Source organism: Oncorhynchus mykiss, chromosome 9 (genome assembly GCF_013265735.2).
Source record: "Oncorhynchus mykiss isolate Arlee chromosome 9, USDA_OmykA_1.1, whole genome shotgun sequence".
Taxonomy (NCBI): domain Eukaryota; kingdom Metazoa; phylum Chordata; class Actinopteri; order Salmoniformes; family Salmonidae; genus Oncorhynchus; species Oncorhynchus mykiss.
The window spans coordinates 13,104,715-13,119,029 of NC_048573.1; the positions used below are offsets into that span (position 1 = coordinate 13,104,715).

Sequence of the window (14,315 nt, forward strand, 5' to 3'; positions counted from 1 at the left end):
GGCGTGAGCCAGGTTGCCCGTTCAAAGCCCACGGCGACATCGGCTTAAAACCAAAGTGATGTAATTAAGCATGTGGGGTAATGAGTAGCATATGCTAAATTGATTGCCATATCTGCCTTACCAATGAAAAGTCGTTTGAATATTAAAAAATATACTTTATGGAAATTATATGTACGTTTCTGGACGATGCACCATGCTGCCTTGTTAACAAAATGACCAAGAAGCACATATTATTGTTCTTTTTGAGAGGGTACTCCTCCCTTACCGCTTTTCCCCGTTCACGTCACAGTCCATAGACCGGTGTCTCGCGGCTCAGCATAATCGAATCCTCCCATTGTCGGAGTCTTTCACTTGTCATGTCTTTCTGAAGAGCGTGACAGGTGTGGTATGTTAAAAGGATGGACTAACTACCCAAGTTGTTGTTATTCTTTTACTTTATGTGCAAGGACGCTAGCGCACCTTTCTTATAACGTTCATTGTGTTGTAGTACAATAAATCAACGTTTGGGATTTTTTGTTTGTTTTGTACGGGTTCACGTCTTCACTTGGCTAGTTTTCATTTTGGACTACTCTTTATTTATTTTTTATCCAACCAGCTTTTTCGCACTCGGTCTCCTGTCCTTCGCTCTCTGTATCTAGACACATTTTGAGATATCAGGTTTTATGCAAAGCAAAACAGTTGCAGCGGAATTAACTTTCGACTCTACGGCATATGTATTACCATTCAGTGAATACCTCACTCAACAAAGCTGAAAGGGTTAATTTGAAATCTGGTTTGATCTGTCAAGGCTTGTCTAGTCGCCATGGAGAGGCAGAACAGTCACCAAGCAACTTATTCTTCCCAACACCCATTTGTGCACACGTTGAAACTGACCAGGGCGCAGTTAATAAGGGTGAGTTGTCTTATTATGCTTGAGGAAATGTGGTAAGAGCTGCACAACGATCATACCTCCAAAACATGCTAACCTCTCACCATTATGCCTAACCTGGTCAGCCGCCAGTGGACGTTATGGATCTCAACTATCCAAACATAGCGCCCACTAGCGGCTGCCCGGCAGGCTACATTATATTTATACCACTTTCACACTGATCATTATTCACGATTGATTAATGATTATCTGTAATCATGGTAGCGTCCACATTTAATGTAGTTCATTAAATGAAGTGTTCAGAAATATATAATATTCTTATTTATAATAAAAATGACACTGCATTATTCACCATTCAGTTACTAATGGGCACAACATGATCCGAAAACACGACCAAAACAAAATGCAAATGCCTCCAACAAGTTGGTAGTCAACAAGTTTGATGTAGTCATTGTGTGCTATGAATATGGGACCGAAAACTAAACTTTTGTCTACTTTAATACACTATAAGGGAATTTGTCCAAATACTTATACACCTTCAAATAAAACAGATATGTATGAAAATACCCACAAATAAAAGGTGACATTCTGTACTGTCGACTTGTGAAATATTTGATCTCAAATTCAAAATGCTCGAGTATAGAGGCAAATCTACTTTGTGCATAACACAAGTCATTTTTCCAACAATTGTTAACAGACAGATTATTTCACTTATAATTCACTGTATCACAATACCAGTGGGTCAGAAGTTTACATACTCTAAATGTACTGTGCCTTCAAAACAGCTTGAGAAATTACGGAAAATGGTGTCATGGCTTTAGAAGCTTCTGATAGGCTAATTGACATCATTTGAGTCAATTGGAGGTGTACCTGTGGATGTATTTCAAAACCTACCTTCTAACTCAGTGCCTCTTTGCTTGACATCATGGGAAAATCAAAAGAAATCAGCCAAGACCTCAGAAAAAAAATTGTAGACCTCCACAAGTCTGGTTCATACTTTGGAGCAATTTCCAAACGCCTGAAGGTACCACGTTCATCTTTACAAACAATAGTACGCACATATAAACACCATGGGATCATGCAGCCGTCATACCTCTCAGGAAGGAGACGTGTTTTGACTCCTAGAGATGAATGTACTTTGGTTTGAAAAGTGCAAATCAATCCCAGAACCTCAGCTAAAGACCTTGTGAAGATGCTGGAGGAAACAGGTACAAAAGTATATATATCCACAGTAAAACGAGTCCTATATCGACATAACCTGAAAGGCTGCACAGCAAGGAAGAAGCCACTGTTTCAAAAACGAAACCAGACTACGGTTTGCAACTGCACATGGGGACAAAGATCGTACTTTTTGGAGAAATGTCCTCTGGTCTGATGAAACAAAAATAGTACTGTATGGCCATAATGACCATCGTTATGTTTGGAGGAAAAAGGGGGAGGCTTGCAAGCCGAAGAACACCATCCCAACCGTGAAGCACGGGGGTGGCAGCATCATGTTGTGTGGGTGCTGCAGGAGGGACTGGTTCACTTCACAAAATAGATGGCATCATGAGGCGGGAAAAATATGTGGATGTATTGAAGCAACATCTCGAGACATCAGTCAAGAAATTAATGGACAATGACCCCAAGCATACTTCCAAAGTTGTTGCAAAATGGCTTAAGGACAACAAAGTCAAGGTATTGGAGTGGCCATCACAAAGCCTTGACCTTAATCCTATAGAAAATGTGTGGGCGGAACTGAAAAAGAAACAAAAGCAGAAATAAATAATTCTCTACTATTATTCAGACATTTCACATTCTTAAAATAAAGTGGTGATCCTAACTGACCTAAAACAAGGAATTTTTACTAGGATTAAATGTCAGGAATTGTGTTTAAAGTTTAAATGTATTTGGCTAAGGTGTATGTCATCTTCCGACTTCAATCTACCCTATGCAACATAATATCCTCCATATATCATATCCCTGTCCCTCCCATCCACAGGGCATGGTGTTGGGCTCCATCCTCGTCCCCATACGAGTTTTTCTGGCTGTCCTCTGCTTCCTGATCATGTGGCCTATTGCCCGGCTCCGATTGGCTGGCCTCTCAGAGGTGGAACGGTCCCGGCCAGTAACGACTGGGTGGAGGAGATGGTTACTACACCCCATCATCTGGTTCCTTAGCCGGGCAGTGTTTTTCTTCCTGGGGTTCTTCTGGTTCCGGGTCAAAGGTTGTAGGGCGGGGCATAAGGAGGCTCCTGTGTTGGCAGTGGCACCTCACAGTAGCTTCCTGGATATGTTGGTGCTGACGGAAACCCAGCTGCCTACGGTGGTGTCTAGATCAGAGAACCAAAGCATTCCCGTTATAGGGGGTGAGTGTTTTGTGGGAGACTGGGAAGAGGTTCTGGGTCAAAGTTGCCCTTTTAAAGAGACAGGATGGACATTTTTCTTTGGCATCACCTTCATTAAAAGAATCACATACATTTTCACATCATACACATTTAAACCAGTCAGTCCATCATTAATACATTAATACATTCACTCACAAACGACCACTGTCCCAACTGCACTAGATAAGTACATATACCGATACAGTCTACTTTGCATTTAGTAGTCCAACAGCACAAGGAACTAATGAATATTTGAACACAACTCTCATGACTCTCTTCTGAATGTGTGCTAAAGTTGTATTTTCCCTCATTTTCTTTCACACCTTCCCCCTCTTAGTCTCTTGTCTCTTTGTCCTACACTCTTTCCCCATCTTCCATCTTTCTCCTTCACCTTTTCCATCCCCTCCTCTCCTCCCTCTTCATCGCCACCTCTCACATTTCCCTGTCTGTTCTCTCTAGTCTCTCTCTCTCTCTCTCTCTCTCTCTCTCTCACACAATTCCCTGTCTGTTCTCTCTAGTCTCTCTCTCTCACACATTTCCCAGTCTGTTCTCTCTAGTTTCTCTCTCACATTTCCCTGTCTGTTCTCTCTAGTTTCTCTCTCTCACAATTCCCTGTCTGTTCTCTCTAGTCTCTCTCTCTCACATAATCCCCTGTCTGTTCTCTCTAGTCTCTCTCTCTCTCTCTCTCATTTACCTGTCTGTTCTCTCTAGTCTCTCTCTCTCTCACATTTCCCTGTCTGTTCTATCTAGTCTCTCTCTCCCTCTCTCTCTCTCATTTCCCTGTCTGTTCTCTCTAGTCTCTCTCTCTCTCACAATTCCCTGTCTGTTCTCTCTAGTCTCTCCCTCCCTCTCTCACATTTCCCGGTCTGTTCTCTCTAGTTTCTCTCTCTCACAATTCCCTGTCTGTTCTCTCTAGTCTCTCCCTCCCTCTCTCACATTTCCCTGTCTGTTCTCTCTAGTTTCTCTCTCTCACAATTCCCTGTCTGTTCTCTCTAGTTTCTCTCTCTCACAATTCCCTGTCTGTTCTCTCTAGTCTCTCTCTCTCTCACAATTCCCTGTCTGTTCTCTCTAGTCTCTCGCTCGCTCACAATTCCCTGTCTGTTCTCTCTAGTCTCTCTCTCTCACACATTTCCCAGTCTGTTCTCTCTAGTCTCTCTCTCTCACACATTTCCCTGTCTGTTCTCTCTAGTCTCTCTCTCTCACACATTTCCCTGTCTGTTCTCTCTAGTTTCTCTCTCTCACACATTTCCCTGTCTGTTCTCTCTAGTTTCTCTCTCTCACACATTTCCCTGTCTGTTCTCTCTAGTTTCTCTCTCTCACAATTCCCTGTCTGTTCTCTCTAGTTTCTCTCTCTCACAATTCCCTGTCTGTTCTCTCTAGTCTCTCTCTCTATCACAATTCCCTGTCTGTTCTCTCTAGTCTCTCTCTCTCTCTCACATTTCCCTGTCTATCTAGTCTCTCTCTCCCTCTCTCCCTCACATTTCCCTGTCTGTTCTCTCTAGTCTCTCTCTCTCTCTCACAATTCCCTGTCTGTTCTCTCTAGTCTCTCTCTCTCTGACAATTCCCTGTCTGTTCTCTCTAGTCTCTCTCTCTCTCACAATTCCCTGTCTGTTCTCTCTAGTCTCTCTCTATCACATTTCCCTGTCTGTTCTATCTAGTCTCTCTCTCCCTCTCTCTCTCTCTCATTTCCCTGTCTGTTCTCTCTAGTCTCTCTCTCTCTCACATTTCCCTGTCTGTTCTCTCTAGTCTCTCTCTCTCTCACATTTCCCTGTCTGTTCTCTCTAGTCTCTCTCTCTCTCTCATTTCCCTGTCTGTTCTCTCTAGTCTCTCTCTCTCTCACAATTCCCTGTCTGTTCTCTCTAGTCTCTCTCTATCACATTTCCCTGTCTGTTCTATCTAGTCTCTCTCTCCCTCTCTCTCTCTCTCATTTCCCTGTCTGTTCTCTCTAGTCTCTCTCTCTCTCACATTTCCCTGTCTGTTCTCTCTAGTCTCTCTCTCTCTCACATTTCCCTGTCTGTTCTCTCTAGTCTCTCTCTCTCTCACAATTCCCTGTCTGTTCTCTCTAGTCTCTCTCTCTCTGACAATTCCCTGTCTGTTCTCTCTAGTCTCTCTCTCTCTCACAATTCCCTGTCTGTTCTCTCTAGTCTCTCTCTATCACATTTCCCTGTCTGTTCTATCTAGTCTCTCTCTCCCTCTCTCTCTCTCTCATTTCCCTGTCTGTTCTCTCTAGTCTCTCTCTCTCTCACATTTCCCTGTCTGTTCTCTCTAGTCTCTCTCTCTCTCACATTTCCCTGTCTGTTCTCTCTAGTCTCTCTCTCTCTCTCATTTCCCTGTCTGTTCTCTCTAGTCTCTCTCTCTCACATTTTCCTGTCTGTTCTATCTAGTCTCTCTCTCCCTCTCTCTCTCTCTCTCATTTCCCTGTCTGTTCTCTCTAGTCTCTCCCTCCCTCTCTCACATTTCCCTGTTCTCTCTCCCTATAGAGTTTAAGTCTCTCCCTCTCCTCTCTTCAGTAGCACTTCAGTGGCGTTTGTGTCCTAATGAATATAATTATCATGTCAATTTGGCTATGTCACATTATAACAGTCGTGTGTATGGTTTGTCTTTTCTCTCTCTCAGCCCTCCTGGAGTTTAACCAGTCAGTGTTGGTAAACAGGAAGAATCCAGAATCCAGGAAACGGGCTGTCGTTCAGATCAAAGAGAGGCTCACCTCCAATGGCTACTGGCCACAGGTAAGCAGGGATCAGAGGGCAGGGGTCAAAGGTCAAATTAGGCTCATGGGGGAACTGGTGTAACGTAGAAGCCCTGCCTGAGACATGCAAACCCAATTGTTGCTAGCAGACTACAATGATTTCCTCTTGGTCTAATGGTTAAGACAGAAGACGCTGGTTCACATCCCACCAGTTACACATGAACCTCACTGCATCAGTCTTGCGTCATATAGCACTACAACTTTGTTGACTTGCAATACTGGTATGTCATGTTCGAATAATGTTACTGGCGGCCAACAATGAACTTTACTGATGAAGGGACGGCTTTCATAGAACTGGTTTAACACACCTCTATTCATCAGTCCCTCCTCCGAATGAACCTTCCTGATGGGAGAACATAGAACTGGTTCTACGAACTCCCTTGCTTTCTAAATTCCCATCGCTCTCATTGTCTCTATTCATCAAACAGTCTCCCTTTCTCTCATGGCCAGATGCTGATGTTCCCAGAAGGCACCACGACGAACGGCACCACTCTCATAAAGTTCAAACCTGGTGAGATTTAGACCTGGGTTCAGATAATATTTGAAATCTTTCAAATGCTTTTTGCCTTTGCTTTAGCCTGCCTAGGGTGCCAGATGGGCGGGGTTTGCACTTTTGTGACTATTCTACTGGTTCCATTGTGCCAGTCAAGCTCAATCAAGCCCAGATAAAGTAGTTGAGATAATTTAAAATAGTATTTGAACCCCGGGTTGGTGAGAACATCATAAAGAATGTCACTTCTTCTACACCTAAAGTAATGGATGGTATGTTGTGTTACATAGGGGGGTGAGCTGACTGGTTTGCTGTTCTGTCTCCTTCCTAGGTGCCTTCCTAGCTGGAGTCCCAGTCCAACCTGTCCTGCTGCACTACCCCAACAAACTGGTGAGTAGACTGGACTGCGTCAATATTGGGATACAGCAGAGAAATTGAGTGTCAGAACGGAGGGGTGGAAGCGCTGGCTCCAGGGGTGCATGTTGTCAGGAGGAAGCAGCACTGTGACTGGTAGTTTACATACCGACGCAGCGGAAGGTGTAGGGTGAAGTTGCACATACATTTGTACTGACTCTACACACATCCCCTCACATACAATCATCATGTGCGCTGCTGCTACTCTGTTTATCATATCCTGTTGCCTAGTACCTTTACCCCTATACATATCTACCCCCATCTCTCCAGTATTCCTGCACATTGTAAATATGGTATTGGAACTGACCCTGTATATAGTACCCTTACCCCTATACATATCTACCTCCATCTCTCCAGTATTCCTGCACATTGTAAATATGGTACTGGAACTGACCCTGTATATAGTACCCTTACCCCTATACATATCTACCTCCATCTCTCCAGTATTCCTGCACATTGTAAATATGGTACTGGAACTGACCCTGTATATAGTATGCTTACTTGCTACTTGTGTTTATATCTTGTGTTTTGTTCTACGTTGTTATTTCTAGTATTACATTGTTGGGGTTAGAGCTAGCAAGAAAGAAAGACTATGCACTGTACGTGTGCATGTGACATTGAAACTTGAAGTTGGCACTAGATGCTTATCTTGGGTCAGTTTTGCATTTCCCCCCACTAATGGCTAAGGTTGGGCTTGTGGGATTTTAACCCGGAGCGCATTGGAATTGTGACTGAGAGCACCCTACCTTATCGTATAAAGAAATAGCATGTGGTTTCTAATCATAGTTAATGTTTGTGGATGTTGGAACTCTCATGGCCCCACAGCATGCCTGTACAGTCAGACGTAGACCCATGGGTGATATACTGTCTGCACATGGCAGTTCACCTTCTAGAGTTATTATTTCTATGCCTTTTTAAAAACATGCTTTACTTTCTAGGATACTGTGCGCTGGACCCACAGGGGAACTACCTGGTAAGACACCATCTATATGAAATAAAAACGTCTAATAATCATTCAAATCAATCTTTATTTGTCCCATGCGCCGAATACAACAAGTGTTGACCTTACCGTAAAATGTTTACTTACAAGCCCTTAATAACCAACAGTGCCGTTCAAGAACTAAAGTAAAACATAATAAAAAAGTAACACCATAAAATAACAACGAGGCCATATAGAGGAGGTACCGGTACCGAGTCAGTGTACAGGTTCGTTGAGGTCATCTGAAGTGACTATGCATAGATCATAAACAGCGAGTAGCAGCAGTGTACAAAACAAATGAGGGGAGGGGTGGTGTTAATTGTTAATTATTAACTGTTCAGCAGTCTTAAGGCTTGGGGGTAGAAGCTTTTAAGGAGACTTTTGGACCTATACTTGGCGATCCGGTACCGCTTGCCGTGCGGTAGCAGAGAAAACAGTCTATGACTTGGGTGACTGGAGTCTCTGACAATTTTATGGGCTTTCCTCTGACACCGCCTATTATATAGGTCCTAGATGGCAGGGAGCTTGGCCCCAGTGATGTACTGGGCCGTACACACTACCCTCTGTAGCGCCTTACAGTCAGATGCCAAGCAGTGCAACTGATCAGGATGCTCTCGATGGTGCAGCTGTATAACTTTTTGAGGATCTGGGGACCCATGCCAAATCTTTTCAGTCTCCTGAGGGGGAAAAGGTTTTGTCATGTTCTCTTAATAACCGTCTTGGTGTGTTTGGACCATGATAGTTTGTTGGTGATGTGGACACCAAGGAACTTGAAACTCTCGACCCGCTCCAATACAGCCCCGTCGATGTTAATGGGGTCCTGTTCGGCCCATCTTTTCCTGTAGTCAACGATCAGCTTCTTTTTCTTGCTCACTTTGAGGAAGAAGTTGTTGTCCTGGCGCCATACTGCCAGTTCTGACCTCCCTATAGGCTGTATCATCGTTGTCGGTGATCAGCCCTACCACTGTTGTGTTGTCAGCAAACTTACTGATGGTGTTGGAGTCGTGTTTGGCCACCCAGTCATGGGTGAACATGGAGTACAGGAGAGGACTAAGTACGCACCCCTGAGGGGTCCCAGTGTTGAGGATCAGCGTGGCAGACGTGTTGTTGCCTACCCTTACCACCTGAGGGCGGCCCGTCAGAAAGTCCAGTGCAGAGGGGTGTGTTTAATCCCAGGGTCATTAGCTTAGTGATGAGCTTCGTGGGCACTATGGTGTTGAACGCTGAGCTGTAGTCAATGAATAGCATTCTCACATAGGTGTTCCTTTTGTCCAGGTGGGAAAGGGCAGTGTGGAGTGCAATAGAGATTGCATCATCTGTGGATCTGTTGGGGTTGTATGTGAATTGGAGTGGGTCTAGGGTTTCTTGAATAATGGTGTTGATGTGAGCCATGCCTTTCAAATCAATTCATGGCTACAGATGTGAGTGCTATGGGTCGGTAGTCATTTAGGCAGGTTACCTTCGCATTCTTGGGCACAGGGACTATGGTGGTCTGCTTGAAACATGTTGGTATTACAGACTCGGTCAGGGAGATGTTGAAAATGTCAATGAAGACACTTGCCAGTTGGTCCGCGCATGCTTTGAGTACACGTCCTGGTAATCCGTCTGGCCCAGCAGCTTTGTGAATGTTGACCTGTTTAAGGGTCTTGCTCATATCGGCTACCGAGAGCGTTATCACACAGTCATCCAGAACAGCTGGTGCTCTCATGCATGCTTCAGTGTTGCGTGCCTCGAAGCGAGCATAAAAGGCATTTAGCTCGTCTAGTAGGCTCTCGTCACAGGGCAGCTCGCGTCCGGGTTTCCCTTTGTCGTCCGTAATAGTTTTCAAGCCCTGCCACATCCGATGAGCGCCAGAGCTCATTATCAACTTCATTATCAAATCTCAATTTAACATACATATTATTGGAAACAAGTGTTCAATATATGATATTTCACTGATTGGTGGGGTTGTTTTTCCCTCCAGGGTTGAGGCATTGTGGCACACCTGCTCTCAGCTCTACACTAACGTTACTGTTGAGGTAAGGTCATATTGTCCATAATCAGAATGACCACTCACCGAAGAAGAATTTCCTGTTTTCTCATTGGCTGTAATACCTGTCAGTAAAAAATGTATGTTCTCTTATTGGCTACAGTACCTGCCAGTATACACCCCCTCCCAGGAGGAGAAGGATGACCCGAATCTGTATGCAGACAATGTCCAGAAACTCATGGCCAAGTGAGTCTACACAGCGTGTGTGTGTAGTTTGTGGACGTTTCCCACTGTTTGGCATGTTGTGGTCAATTTTGCCTCTGTATTTGCATAATGTATACTTGGCTATCTGTTTGCTTTGGATGCATGTATTTTCTGAATGTGTGTAGATGATTCTAACATCTGTAACCTCTTGTGTCTATCAGGACCCTGGGCATCCCGGCGACAGACCATGTGATGGAAGGGCGTGTTCCTACCAGAAAACTGGGTGGGCTCTCCCTCCCCCTAGAACCACCTGCCAGAGAAACTCTCTCTCTGCTGCATAAAGACGGGTAAGAGACGTGTGTGTATGTACACTACATGATCAAAAGTATGTGGACACCTGCTCGTCAAACATCTCATCATTCCAATATCATGGGCATTAATATGGAGCTGGTCCCCCCTTTGCTGCTGGGCCCCTCTCATCTCTCTTTTTCGCTCCTCTCATCTGTCTCTCTTGCCCCTCATCTCTCTCTCTCGCCCCTTTCATCTCTCTCTCTCGCCCCTCTCATCTATCACTCTCTCTCTCTCGCCCCTCTCATCTATCACTCTCTCTCTCTCGCTCTCTCTTGCCCCTGTCATCTTTCTCTCTCTCTCCATCCTCAGTCTCAGAGAGTTCGAGGTGGAGGCAGCACTGAGTAAGATAATTGACAGGTGTCAGTCAGAACAGGGTTGGAGGGCTGGTGTGGATGAGCTGGCACCACTCCTGGGACTGACAGACAGACAGACTGCTGCTAAGATCTGTGGACTCTACTCCAAGGTAAACTACTCCAAGGTTAAACTGGCCACCACCAACCGGCGTCAAGTGTGGTGTGTGTGTGTGCTTCTGTGTCGAGTACTGAAGTAGTAGATTTCCATAAGTATTCCTTGGTGTTGTGTACTTTGCATACTCTCTGTATGTGTTAACAGTACGTGTGTGTGTTCCAGGATGACAAGGTGGACCTCAGGCAGATCTATTTAAGTGTGACATCAGTCTCTGGGCTTCTGGGATTTAAGTCCCTCCTTCACACTGCATTCACTGTAAGTTCTGCTCCAAGTGTGTGTAGAGTAGATTTAGAACCCCAGTGTTTGTGTAGAGTAGATTTAGAACCCCGGTGTTTGTGTTTAGTAGATTTAGAACCCCGGTGTTTGTGTTTAGTAGATTTAGAACCCTGGTGTTTGTGTTTAGTAGATTTAGAACCCTGGTGTTTGTGTTTAGTAGATTTAGAACCCTGGTGTTTGTGTTTAGTAGATTTAGAACCCTGGTGTTTGTGGAGAGTAGATTTAGAACCCTGGTGTTTGTGGAGAGTAGATTTAGAACCCTGGTGTTTGTGTTTAGTAGATTTAGAACCCTGGTGTTTGTGTTTAGTAGATTTAGAACCCTGGTGTTTGTGTTTAGTAGATTTAGAACCCTGGTGTTTGTGTTTAGTAGATTTAGAACCCTGGTGTTTGTGTTTAGTAGATTTAGAACCCAGTGTTTGTGTTTAGTAGATTTAGAACCCAGTGTTTGTGTTTAGTAGATGTAGAACCCCAGTGTTTGTGTTTAGTAGATTTAGAACCCCAGTGTTTGTAGAGTAGATTTAGAACCCCAGATTTAGAACCCCAGTGTTTGTAGAGTAGATTTTGAACCCCAGTGTTTGTGTAGAGTAGATTTAGAACCCAGTGTTTGTGTTTAGTAGATTTAGAACCCTGGTGTTTGTGTTTAGTAGATTTAGAACCCCAGATTTAGAACCCTGGTGTTTGTGTTTAGTAGATTTAGAACCCCAGTGTTTGTGGAGAGTAGATTTAGAACCCCAGTGTTTGTGGAGAGTAGATTTAGAACCCTGGTGTTTGTGTTTAGTAGATTTAGAACCCCAGTGTTTGTGGAGAGTAGATTTAGAACCCCAGTGTTTGTGTTTAGTAGATTTAGAACCCCAGTGTTTGTGGAGAGTAGATTTAGAACCCCGGTGTTTGTGTTTAGTAGATTTAGAACCCCGGTGTTTGTGTTTAGTAGATTTAGAACCCCAGTGTTTGTGTTTAGTAGATTTAGAACCCCGGTGTTTGTGTTTAGTAGATTTAGAACCCCGGTGTTTGTGTTTAGTAGATTTAGAACCCCGGTGTTTGTGTTTAGTAGATTTAGAACCCCGGTGTTTGTGTTTAGTAGATTTAGAACCCCGGTGTTTGTGTTTAGTAGATTTAGAACCCCGGTGTTTGTGTTTAGTAGATTTAGAACCCCGGTGTTTGTGTTTAGTAGATTTAGAACCCCGGTGTTTGTGGAGAGTAGATTTAGAACCCCAGTGTTTGTGGAGAGTAGATTTAGAACCCCAGTGTTTGTGGAGAGTAGATTTAGAACCCCAGTGTTTGTGGAGAGTAGATTTAGAACCCCAGTGTTTGTGGAGAGTAGATTTAGAACCCCGGTGTTTGTGGAGAGTATACATGTTAAACTTGGTATGTACGATATGCAGTTATACGTTTGAACCTATAACTAACTGTATGTACTATACGTAGCCTGGATCCCAGATCGGTTAGTGCTCTTGTCAACTCCAACATGTTTGCAATGACAATTCAATAAGGAGTTGGCAAGGGAGGAGAAATAGACTGGCACCCAGGCGGTATGTCCGGTTACTACGGTATAAAGAGGAAGCTTTAACCTATATACTAAATTAATATATTTTATATAAACTACATTAATATATTTTACATAGACAGTATATAAATGGTATATATTTACATAAATGTATATATTTGAACCCAGTGTAAACTGTCTGCAGCTGTATGACAGAGAGTGTAGTGGCAGTCTGACTGCAGTGGATGTGTCTGACCTGATGGGGGCGCTAGTGGGGAGTCCTCAGTACCACACAGAGGAACTGTACACTGAACTGTCCTTGAGAGGAGCGCCCACCGAACGTAAGCCCAGGCACCCATCCACTAACAATGTTGGCATTCAAATACATGAATAACTTGAAACTTATCTTGATTATTAGTGGTGTATTAGAAACTTCTCCGCCTGTTTGTTGGACCCTAGTTATGGCTGTTTCTCAATTCGTCTTTCTGCGATCCCTCGCAACCCATCTCCTCGCCTCCTTCTCAACAGCATTCGAGAAGTTCCAAGGACCTTTTTCTCCAATGAGAAGGAGGCAAGGAGAGCAGATGCAAGGAATCGAGGAAAGATGAATTGTGAAAGCCATGTCCTGTTGTTCGTCCCACTGTCCCTTGGAACTGCAATGCTATGTGGTTGTATCTCTACAGAAGACCTGTTCAGTGTGCTGACCACCCACCCCACCTATCAGAAACTGATCAGCGAGTACTTCACACCTGAGGGGGTGGTGTCCTCACCACCATCCTCTCCTCTGACCAAAGGGAAGGCAGGGAACAACAATGCAGGATCGCCTAGCGACAACAGAACGGCCTTGCCTTACAAAACGGCTGATAACGGCTCTCCTCTGCCCAGTAAGAAGAACGACTGAGTGAAGGAACTCTGAAGCATACTGATGGCTACCGGTTGGTTATACAGTGCCTTGCGAAAGTATTCGGCCCCCTTGAACTTTGCAACCTTTTGCCACATTTCAGGCTTCAAACCTAAAGATATAAAACTGTATTTTTTTGTGAAGAATCAACAACAAGTGGGACACAATCATGAAGTGGAACGACATTTATTGGATATTTCAAACTTTTTTAACAAATCAAAAACTGAAAAATTGGGCGTGCAAAATTATTCAGCCCCTTTACTTTCAGTGCAGCAAACTCTCTCCAGAAGTTCAGTGAGGATCTCTGAATGATCCAATGTTGACCTAAATGACTAATGATGATAAATACAATCCACCAGTGTGTAATCAAGTCTCCGTATAAATGCACCTGCACTGTGATAGTCTCAGAGGTCCGTTAAAAGCGCAGAGAGCGTCATGAAGAACAAGGAACACACCAGGCAGGTCCGAGAGGCTGTTGTGAAGAAGTTTAAAGCCGGATTTGGATACAAAAAGATTTCCCAAGCTTTAAACATCCCAAGGAGCACTGTGCAAGCGATAATATTGAAATGGAAGGAGTATCAGACCACTGCAAATCTACCAAGACCTGGCCGTCCCTCTAAACTTTCAGCTCATACAAGGAGAAGACTGATCATAGATGCAGCCAAGAGGCCCATGATCACTCTGGATGAACTGCAGAGATCTACAGCTGAGGTGGGAGACTCTGTCCATAGGACAACAATCAGTCGTATATTGCACAAATCTGGCCTTTATGGAAGAGTGGCAAGAAGAAAGCCATT

At 44.0% G+C, this 14,315-nt stretch overlaps 2 protein-coding genes across 3 annotated transcripts in view; both read left to right on the forward strand.

Annotated features, from left to right (window-relative positions):
• Positions 1-272: 272 nt before the first annotated feature.
• On the forward strand, positions 273-13,650 carry LOC110531500 (lysophospholipid acyltransferase LPCAT4). Of its 2 annotated transcripts, XM_021614710.2 has the most exons (13): positions 276-892; positions 2,850-3,216; positions 5,851-5,963; positions 6,434-6,494; positions 6,805-6,863; positions 7,826-7,860; positions 9,830-9,884; positions 9,999-10,081; positions 10,261-10,386; positions 10,700-10,853; positions 11,021-11,113; positions 12,823-12,958; positions 13,301-13,649. In XM_021614710.2, exons 1-13 carry the CDS (start codon positions 803-805, stop codon positions 13,516-13,518), a joined length of 1,590 nt encoding a protein of 529 aa, XP_021470385.1. In that variant the 5' UTR covers positions 276-802; the 3' UTR covers positions 13,519-13,649. The 2 variants fall into 2 exon arrangements, with proteins under 2 accessions (XP_036845089.1, XP_021470385.1); XM_036989194.1 differs by lacking the exon at positions 11,021-11,113 and having other exon boundaries at positions 273-892; positions 13,301-13,650.
• nola3 (H/ACA ribonucleoprotein complex subunit 3) overlaps positions 9,208-14,315 on the forward strand; it is a gene marked incomplete at its 5' end in the record, with an annotated part of 28,048 nt that continues 22,940 nt past the window's right edge. Inside the window, 1 exon segment of the mRNA NM_001160680.1 lies at positions 9,208-9,219.